Raw genomic sequence first — 11,762 nt, forward strand, 5'->3', positions numbered from 1 at the left:
AGTAATTTATATGTTTTATATAGAGAATTTAGCACGCAAGTTTCAAAGTAAGTGTTATGTTCTATCACAAATTTTATATTTACAAGTACAACGAGTTTCTTTCTTGTTTGTAAATTTCGTAACTGTGTTGTTATTTAAGTTCACAATTGTTGTCCACGATTTGTACAATATTCTTGTGTGTTTGATATTTCAAGGTTTTTTGATGTTACTACAGTATGTAACTTGTTAATTGATATTTATTTTCGTCACTTTCTCTTGTACTTGTCACACGGAGGACTTGCGATTGCGAACTAACTAATGTCCAATTTGCTTCGTCACAGCAAACCAGTTTTGGCTGTTGATAATACTTATTAGAATTCTGCACTGGTATTCACCAAAAGTCCTGCAGACATAACATACATTTGAGTAAAATTTTATCAATCTTATTCAATCCGTTCGGAAGATAGAGTGATTTCCACAGATATATATTATATATATACATTATATATATTATATATATATATATATATATATATATATATATATATATATATATATATATATATATATATATATATATCTGAACGTGCAGTTCTGCTAAATACATAAGCGCTATATTGACCCAAAAACATTAGCTTTTTATACCCTCCACCATGCTATGGAGGGTATATTAACTTTGTCATTCCGTTTGTAACGTTAAGTTCGTAAATGGCCCATGTAGGTCCACGTTTTCATATAGCCCCATATAACGGTGCCTCCCTATATTCGGTATTTTGATGATTTTAGAGCCATTATTCAACGGAATTGTTTCAAATTTGGTATTTGAAGTTCCCTAAGATAGAAAATTGTCTGTGCAAGTCCATGTCTTCGTATAGCCCCCATATAACGGTACCTCCCGATATTCGGTATTTTGATGATTTTAGCGACCTTTTTCCCGGAAGTAATTTAAAATTTAGTATTTGAAATTCAAAATGGATACTACACCCTAAGACAGAAAATTGTCTGTGCGGGTCCAGGTCTTCGTATAGGCCCCATATATCAGTACCTCCCTATATTCGGTATTTTGACGATTTTAGGTACAATACCCACCGAAATTGTTTTAGATGTGGTATTTGAAGTTCGTAATGGATGCTACAGCCTGTGACAGAAAATTGTCTATGCTGGTCCAGTTTTCGCACAGCTCCAATTTAAAGGCACCTCCCTATATACGATATTTTGATGATTGTAGCTACATTATTCACCGTTTATTTCAAGTTTCGAATTTCAATATGGTAATGGCTTATGACAAACAATGCCTATGTATGTTCACGTCGTATAGACCCCAAAATAACGGCTATATTCGGTATTATTTTTTGAAAATTTCCAAATTCGTTGCAAATGGTGGAGGGTATTAAAAGTTCGGCCCGGCCGAACTTACTGCTTTATAACTTGTTACTTCTGGAAAAGTGTCGTCACCAAGCTAACACATAAACGCCATATTGCATAGCATATACAATTTTTGGACAAGATAGCGTAATTTGTAATATAATTGGTAAATGTAAAGCCTTATATATAAAAATTTGCAAAAAAAAGCAAAATAACAGTCACACACCTAGATTTTTGAAAACATTTCAAAAAAATGTCCCAAATATGCAAACAATGCAACTCAACCTCAACAAAATAAACTGAAATACTCAAACATGCCAGGTCTGCAAATCAAATCACTTCATCAGAGATTGCAGAGAATCTTTGAAAAATAGTGTCATCGACACAATTCTGATACTTCAACAAATCTTCCTTGTTAACCATGAGCTCTAGCTTTAAAGTGGAAGGCTGAGCTCCAGATTTAAAGATCTTTCCTTCGAATTTACCACCACAATACTTAGATAAATCACAACTTCGAGATGTAACATCATTAGAATTGGCTGACCCGAAATTTTATGTCAGTCAACAGATAGATTTACTTATTGGAATGGACATAGGACAATTAATATTAATAACTGTAACTCAGATAAAAACATTTAAATCAATTTTAGTTCGAAAAACCAAATTTGGATGGATAGATAGTTGGAGGATCTACACCGGGACGCACTCTTTAGCGAAATAAAATATCTCTTCTAAACAAAACTTCAATAGAGAAAGTACTTACACGTTTTTGGGATATGGAGGAGACCCATAAAAAAGTTTTACGGTTAAATTTTGTGAATGAAATCACACTGAAACAACAGTACAGAACAAGGGTGGAAGATATGTGGTGATTCTCCCATTTAAAGAATGCAAAGAATTGGGGTTTTCCCGAAACATCGCTCAGCTCAATTCAACAGACTGAAGAAAAAACTAATTTTTATCTACCACATCACGCTTAGATAAAATCCGATCGACTCACAACGAAGTTAGGAGTCGTATTTAAAACTTCGTGTTTAACACTTGTTGATTTAGCGATGTCCGTCCGTCTGTGGAAATCACTCTATCTTCCGAACGAACTGAATAAGATTGATAAAATTTTACTAAAATGTATGTTATGTCTTTTGGTATTGAAAATGGGCCATGTAGGTCCACGTTTTCATATAGCCCCCATACATATAAGTACCTCCCGATATTCGGTATTTTGATGATTTTAGCGACATTATTAACCGGAATTGTTTCATTTGAAACTCGAAATAGATACTACAGCCTATGACAGAAAATTATCTGTGCAGGTCCACGTCTTCGTATAGCCCCCATATAACGTTACCTCCCGATATTCGGTATGTTGATGATTTGAGCGACATTATTCACCGCAGTTGTTTCAAATTTGGTATTTGAAGTTCGTAATAGTTACTACTGCCTAAGACAGAAAAGTTTCTGTGTAGGTCCACGTCTTGGTATAGCCAACATGGTACCTCCCTATATTCGGTATTTAGATGATTTTACATTATACATTATTCACCGATTTTTTTCCAAGATTCGCATTTGAATATTGTAATGACTTATGACAAAAGTTGCCTATGCACGTCACGTCGTCGTATAGACCCTAATATAACGGCTACATTCGGCATTTTTAAGATTTTAACAGAATTTTTAACGGATTTTTTTTTTTTTTTTTTTGAAAATTTCCGAATTTGTTCCATATGTTGGAGGGTATTCAAAGTTCGGCCCGGACGAACTTACAGCTTTCTTACTTGTTTTAAATCACAGGAGAAGCAGTCATGCTAAATGTTTTGCTCATCTATACCATCTACCAAAATCCGAGACCACATCCAGTGTTTTAAACAAGAACCAAGTGTAAAATGAAATCTCTTATTACAGAATTCAGGTTACTTGCAATATATTAACTTAGAGCTTTATTTTTAAAAATTATGTTTATTATTTTCATATAATTTTTGAACACAAGATATTTTATGGTAGATTTCTCTGAAAATTACATTGAAGTTCTTTCAGAGTTTGCTGCATACGTTCAGTGCCTGGTTTTTGATAACAAATATTTAAACAAACAGACACCATATCCTGAGCTTTTCCAATGATCCGTCTCCTGTTTTTAAAGTGAATTAAATTTAATTACTAAACAATATAAAAGATTTACTGTTCTATTAATACCTTGATCGGGACCATAACGTATGTGCGTTATTTGATAATAAAGATATAACTCTTATTGACGACTGGACCAAATGCCATTCATTTCCTTCATTAGCCCAAATCCGTTCATTAATGGAGATCATCCTATAAAGAACAAAATAATAAATGACAAGGTTCAAATACTGAAAATGTTTAAGTGCTTATTAATATGTTTATATGGTTAATTTCTTTCAATACAATACACTCATTAATCTTCATTTTAATTCTTTATCATTTTCACCATTTAGAATTATGTATTACCAATTTTTTATGGTTAGAAGTTGCACTACCATATGATGCAAGGGCTATTAGTAAGGTCGCGTAAAAATGATTGAAGTTCTGTTAATATTTATGTCAATGCTTTCATACAACTAATTCACAAGTAGGATGATCTTTGTCCTTTGACTTTTTTCGATTTGAGTGTGCCCTATTTTCATCTAACAAACTTAATGGAAACATAAGTTCTGTTTGTTGTGTGAAAACAGGCGAAAAGAAACTAGCGATAAAAATGCATTAAGGAAATTACATTGACTGAAAATTTTCAAGTTTATGTTTCGAAATGAATGCAGTGTTCACTAAAATAGCTGTAACACATGCACCAGAGACAAAATCGACAATCCGAGAAAATCAATTACTAACACAATTTGAATTATTTTTATTTATTTGGATTTACTAATCATTTCCAAATCCACTCACATTGATCCTAATATAGGGCAACTCTGCCTTACGAACGTTACGTGTTTTTTGCACAGTTAAATATCTTCAGTTTGGTCTACAATGTAATCAAAATCGTCTTACAAACAAACAACGCTTGCAAAGCAATTGTGAAGCGTAAACTTTCCTCAAGTTTTGTTTTGTATTTTTGTGAAAAAATGTCTGGAGAAATTCTATCGACGTTCATTAAAGCGACGAATGAAGCGAAATATTTATAAAGGAGGCACATGGTCTAAAAATAAGAAATATAAAGTGATCTAGTGTCAAGACAACAGGAGATAGGAAATATGAATAACCAGTGAAATAACATTTATTAAATTGCTATTTTCAATACAATATTCTACAATTACAATGATAATAGTTTTCTATTTGTTGCGCAAATAGAATTTTTTTTTTATTTTAACCATACATGTTCCGTTTGATAGTTTTTAGGTATTCAACTGTTGAACATTTATAAACGTCGAAAACGTCATATACATGTACACAACGTCGAAAAAGTAGAAAACGTTATCAACATTTAAATTATTGTAATATCCCACATAGATTTAGTTTTTTTATAGATTTAAATCGTATGATTGAATGTACGCTGATCGTAATTGGCACTTTGTGTATTCTTTTCATATTTAGCAAAGTTACACTATGTTGGATTTATTTTCTATGAAATAATTTTTTTTTCTTTATAAACGTCATAGTTTCTGGCAGGAAATCTAAATTAATTTAAATTGTATAACAACTTTTTATATTTATGATTAATTTTTACCGCAAATTTATACATTTTCGGATAAAGAATAAGCAAAACTTTTGATTAAAATATATTTTTCCGATGAATATATATGTCAGCCCTGTACGTTAAATTGATAAATTATTAACCTAATATTATTTACAACAATACTTTTTACAACAATACTTTTATTTTTAAAGACTTCAACGGAAAACATATTAGTTTTCGGCTTGTATTGTAGGAACTTGTAGTGTTTTTTGTATGGCCTCTTCTTGAATTTCTCTTAATATTATAGATTTGGTGGAATCTATATTATTTTTGGAACCCATTGGATACACATTTTAAAATGTTTTTCAACATCGCCAGGCTCAATTCTCGGTCGGTTGTTCTCCATTAATATCAGTCTCAGCATCAAACAAACCACATAAACGTTGAAAAATCCCCTTTCCATTTTTACCCTGATTGATGGCAGATCTGTATTTCCGTTTAGTTCCACCCACAGATCTATTAAAAACTCAGTATCTCTTTAGCCGCATATGCTTCGCTTATTTTCCTGGTTTTTAGAAACTTTGCTATGTTAAATTTGCCCAATGCTGTATAAACTGAATTTCGTGCATTAACAATTGGTATAATGCACGAATCAATTAGCATTAAGACACTTTATTCAAATTAAGTCTGCCGCCTGTCTAGGGCACGCATCTTCCCAAAGTTATTTCAAAGTATTTATTACACAAACAAAATTATTCTTGTACCGTGTATTTTAAAGTCCATATTTTTTATCATAGTATAATTCAATGACGATCAAAGAAATTAATATTTGTGATTTTTTCATGTTTCTGCCAAAATTTCCGACAGAATGAGTCCCATTTCGGAGTTTATGTCATATAGACATACATCCCACCTACGTTCCCAACCAATATTCTCTTGGGGATTACAAATTCAATAGATCAATAGAATACAAAATTTCCTTTTTGACCACACATTGGTTGGGAAAGTAGACTTGGAGGTACACTAATGTGGGACCTATTCTCAAATAAATGCCTATATGGACAATTATCTGTAAGAAGATTCCCTACCCCAGAATAGCCAAAATACAATTTTTTAGCCAAATCAATTGCTAAATGTGGTCAAGTCCAAGATGGACTCTACTCCGAAAGTTGAAAATTTTATGAGACGAGGTTTTCTACACCCTTAGAAACAAAGATGCCAAATAAAGGCCTAAAAATTAAATGTCGAAGACCACGAAAATAGTTTAAATCATGTGATGGTTATACCAAAACGTGATCATTTTTGCGAGGCTGGTTTCTTCTCAAATTACCAAGTTTTGCTAAAATGAGTATGCAAAATATGCTTAAAATGTAAACTATACTTGAAATCGGATTGTAACCTTATCCGGCTGTCATATATCATGACCTGCAAAAGCGATTTAAGGTATCTTGCATTTTGAGTTCTCATTGGACGGATTATTGTCATATGAAAGAAGTAGGTCCAAGTAGGTCACTCATTATATTTTTAATATTATTCATTCAGAATTCAAAATAGAAGAGATATAATATGTCAAATTGAAAAAAAAATCCAGCAAAAAGATTTTTTCATTTACATTTTTATTGGCATATTTTAATTGTATGAATTGTCAAAATCCGCCAAGTCATTCAACTTGTTCGAAGAGTTTTTACAGCAAAAGTTTAAAGGTCTTTCTATAGAATGTACTATTAATTTAAAATTCGATTCCATTGAATTTTTTTTCGATTTTTCTCCATTTTTTCCCGATTTTATAATTTTTGCAATGAGATCTCTTTTTTCGTGATTTTTAGCTATTTTGAAAAAGTAATTATCTTTTATCTTTGTGTTACCGCGTTAAATTATTTCGATATCATCTATTCCGTTTCACCATCACATAATTCGGTACTATACTTCAATGTAACTTTCCTTTAATTTCGGTTCTCAAGAAATCACGTCAAATTGGTATTAATATTCGAATTCAGAAATAAAGTATAAAAAACACTTCAAATGTACATTCGAAAAAAGTAAGTCAAATGGAAAAAAATCATGCTAAATAAAACATTACGATTGTACATTTCAAAAGTCAAAATGAAAATGTTCAAAATTTTAAATTTGTATGCGATTTTTTTGGATGTTATCAGTCCAGCGTTTCTTAATTTATAAGCTTAGTAACTAACACAACTTTCTTTTATATATATAGATAGATATATTTAGATTAAAAGTAGGCGTGGTTAGTTCTTCAGCCGCCAAATAAGTACTTAGGGTTGGATGAGAAGTCAACAGCATCTCGTGTAATCATCTTTAAACCGATATCTTCATTATTTTGGCAAATATAAGGATTTTAAATAAATCGAAATAGTGAGCGTAAAATTAGGCGTGGTCAATACTTTTTTCTTTAAAAACCTAACTCGGGGTATCACGAACGTTTGTATAAAAAATTATGCAATCGGTCCAGCCGTTCTCAACTGATTCCATTACCAAAGAAAAACAATTGATTTTTATATATATAGATATAATTTTGATGTTTTTTATAAATAAATTTTCAACCCAACATTAAACTTGTTTTTGTTTCACGTAAGGTATACAGAAATTATTCGAGTTGTTCGACTTATTCGGTTGATCGAATTATTCGAGCAATTTAATACTCTTAATCCATTAATGGAAGAAATGAAACACCCAAAATCGATCAATTTTTTAATCGAACAAAATCTAAACCCGATTAATTGAATACTCTAGTTACCAGGCTAAACTTTTTTAGGGACCATTCATACATAGCCTTCGCAAAACTGACGATAGAGTTTTAGATTTGGTACAATCCAATAGTTGTACAAAATATGGGTCATGTCGGTCTACGTTTTAATATTGCCCACATATAAGGTAAAGATTTCAAGTATTTTTTTTAAATTTTTCAAACTTATTTTGATACATTTTGGTAACTTGAGAATTTAGAAAGAAGAAAATACCCTTTCAAAAAATTATAAGTTTGGGCCCACGTTTGGTATAACCGTCATATGAAGGTATCCCTAAAAGCGTAATATGCATTCCACAAAAATGATTTTTGGTACCATATATCATATACAGCTCTTAAATAAGTGTATCAAATGTTGTCAAGATCGGTTTAGATATTGATATAGCTACCATATATATCCTCAATCGATTTCGGGTGAGTTGTGCACCAAATAGCCAATATCAGTCGAAATAAGCTGAGTTTTGGCATATCCCATCGACTACAGTCTAGAAGCAAGGACATTAAATTTGGAAAATCGGTTCAGATATAGCTGTAGCTCCCATATATATGTTTCATATGATTTGGTGTTTAAATCCCTCGCATTCGTAATAATAGTTCGCATTTATTGCCCGATCCAGATGAAATTTTGCACAAATTATTATTGAAATTGGAGATAATCGGTAAAAATGTACATATAGCTCCCATAGATATATTCGTCCGATTTGCCTTTTATTGTGCACCAAACGTGTTATATCAGCCCGTATAGTATGGAATTTTGCACATACAACCAAATTAGGCCTGAAAATTAATGTGCCACAAATTTGATCGAAATCGGTTCAGATATAGCTATAGCTCCCATATACATTGTTCATCCGATTTGTTATTTTTGTCCTCCGCAGCCGTAATATGCACTCTGTAACAACAATATTTGGGGAAATATATCAAATACAGCTCAGAAATGCCTTTGCTACATTTTATCGAGATAGGTTCAGATTTGTATATAGCTCCCATATATAACTTCGTCCGATTTACTTTTATTGTGCACCAAACGTCTAATATTTGCCCAAATGGGATGGAATTTGGCACTTACGAATTTCATTTACGATGATATAATGAATATAAAGAGGTACTGGTGAATAGGAAATAAATCATTAATTTTACTTTTGTTGCATTTTTTCTGACAAGGGATTCTTAACATCGAAAATACTTTTGAATTTTTCAAAATACCTCAAATCGGAAGGTTACATGGGTCGAACCTGGATTTAACTGTACTGAGATCATCGATTGCTAAATTAGAGCACATTTGGTCGACGAATATTAGGAGATAATATATGAGAGCTGTAACTAAATAATATATATATTTTTTTATTTATTATTTTATTTTTATTATATATATAAAGATTCCTAGGAAGTTGGAATATATACATTTCGTTTAGGTATAATAAACATTCGCCATTTTGCATATTTTTGTTATAACTGTTTACTATTGGTTCCTCATTAGGCATAGCCCAAATTTAAAAGTACGTTGAGATTTTAAACTTTTTGATGCATTGAGAAGTATTTTTTAATCAAAAATGTATAGAAAATATGAAAAAATTTTTCGATTTTTTTTCCATTAAAAATTTTTAATTCCAAGAGGCATTCTGAAACAACTCGATAAAAATTCCATATCAGAATATAACAGTCAAATTTTCAGTTCCGCGATTTTTTAGAGGCTTTTCTCAATATTTTCTTTAGTGAAAACGTTTCCACTGTAATTACAAATAACCAAAAGAAAATTTGAAACAAATCGGCCATGCAGTTCTCAACTGATGTGTTACTATACTTTTTTAAATTATATATAAAGGTTTAAAGAAGTATGTGTGGCCAGTTCCTCTGACCCCAAACAGTTACCTAGGGTTGGAGCGAGAGTAAAGAATACGTCATTTGGAACAGGTAACTTTTGGAACAGGTAACTTTATTATTTTTGGAAAATATTAGGATTTTAGGTAAATCGAAAGAATGGGCGTAAAAGTAGGCGTGGTCACTTCTTCTTTGCATAAAAATCTAACTCGGGGTAGGCTGAACATTGAAAAAAAAAAATATCCAAATCGGTCCAGGCACATTTCATTTTTACCCTGATAGATGGCAGTATCTGTATTTACGCTTCGTTCCCCACGTAGATCTATTAAAACTTAGTGTTTCTTTAGCGGCATAAGCTTCGCTTATTTTCCTGATTTTTAGAAAACTTTGCCATGTTAAATTAGCTTAATACTATATAAACTGAATTTCGTGCATTAACAAAGGGAAGAATGCACAAATCTATTTGCATTAAGTCACTTTATTCAAGTTAAGTATGCCGCCTGTCTGGGGCATTAGTAAGCTAGGGAAAACCAGCTACAATAAATATCCACGCATCTTCCCAAGGTTATTTCAAAATATTTATTACACAAAAAATGCGTTAAAATTTAATATATGACTGAAAACTGTAAATAATTCAAAATAGTAGTTTATTATATAATTCCTTATATTCCTTACATAAAGATCGAAGAGGATTGCTAAGTTTATTTGTTAATTAATTAATATATTTCTCTCCTTTAGAGGCGAGATTAATAACCTCATAACCTGGCTGTGGGTAACAAATGTAACATATCGGATGAACAATATATATGGGAGCTATAGCTATATCTGAACCGATTTTCAAATTTGACATACTAGCTTCTAGACTCAATTCGGTCGTAAGTGCCAAATTCCATCCCATTTGGGCAAATATTAGACGTTTAGTGCACAATAAAAAGTAAAATCTGAACCTATCTCGATAAAATGTAGAAAAGGTATTTCTGAGCTGTATTTGATATATTTCCCCAAATATTGTTGTTACAGAGTGCATATTACGGCTGCGGAGGACAAAAATAACAAATCGGATGAACAATGTATATGGGAGCTATAGCTATATCTGAACCGATTTCGATCAAATTTGTGGCACATTAATTTTCAGGCCTAATTTGGTTGTATGTGCAAAATTCCATACTATACGGGCTGATATAACACGTTTGGTGCACAATAAAAGGCAAGTCGGACGAATATATCTATGGGAGCTATATGTAAATTTTTACCGATTATCTCCAATTTCAATAGGGTTCGTCCTTGGGCCAAACAAATAATTTGTGCAAAATTTCATCTGGATTTGTGCAAAATTTCATAAATGCGAACTATTATTACAAATGCGAGGGATTTAAACACCAAATCAGATGAAACATATATATGGGAGCTACAGCTATATCTGAACCGATTTTCCAAATTTAATGTCCTTGCTTCTAGACTGTAGTCGATGGGATATGCCAAAACTCAGCTTATTTCGACTGATATTGGCTATTTGGTGCACAACTCACCCGAAATCGATTGAGGATATATATGGTAGCTATATCAATATCTGAACCGATCTTGACAACATTTGATACACTTATTTTAGAGCTGTATATGATATATGGTACCAAAAATCATTTTTGTGGAATGCATATTACGCTTCTGGGGATACCTTCATATGACGGTTATACCAAACGTGGGCCCAAACTTATAATTTTTTGAAAGGGTATTTTCTTCTTTCTAAATTCTCAAGTTACCAAAATGTATCAAAATAAGTTTGAAAAATTAAAAAAAAATACTTGAAATCGTGGTAAATCCTTATATGTGGGCAATATTAAAACGTAGACCGACATGACCCATATCTATCGTAAATTTTGCGAAGGCTATGTATGAATGGTCCCTAAAAAAGTTTAGCCTGGTAACTAGAGTATTCAATTAATCGGGTTTAGATTTTGTTCGATTAAAAAATTTATCGATTTTGGGGTGTTTCATTTCTTCCATTAATGGATTAAGAGTATTAAATTGCTCGAATAATTCGATCAACCGAATAAGTCGAACAACTCGAATAATTTCTGTATACCTTACGTGAAACAAAAACAAGTTTAATGTTGGCGTGAAAATTTATTTACAAAAAACAACAAAATTATATTAAAACATAAAAACAAACGCAAAATAATAATTCATATGAATTGAAAAACG

The 11,762-nt window shown here is 31.7% G+C and overlaps 1 protein-coding gene across 1 annotated transcript in view; it reads right to left on the reverse strand.

The window, feature by feature from the left end:
• Window positions 1-3,248: 3,248 nt before the first annotated feature.
• Window positions 3,249-11,762, reverse strand: part of LOC105262474 (nuclear pore complex protein Nup154-like) — a 49,975-nt gene continuing 41,461 nt past the window's right edge. Inside the window, exons 3-4 of the mRNA XM_059129768.1 lie at window positions 3,535-3,657; window positions 3,249-3,469 (exon numbers count right to left, since the gene is read on the reverse strand). Of these exons, the coding sequence (XP_058985751.1) occupies window positions 3,337-3,469; window positions 3,535-3,657 (256 nt within the window). The 3' untranslated portion in view covers window positions 3,249-3,336. The remainder of the gene's footprint in view (window positions 3,470-3,534; window positions 3,658-11,762) is intronic.

This window comes from Musca domestica, unplaced genomic scaffold, assembly GCF_030504385.1.
Source record: "Musca domestica strain aabys unplaced genomic scaffold, Musca_domestica.polishedcontigs.V.1.1 68, whole genome shotgun sequence".
Classification (NCBI taxonomy): domain Eukaryota; kingdom Metazoa; phylum Arthropoda; class Insecta; order Diptera; family Muscidae; genus Musca; species Musca domestica.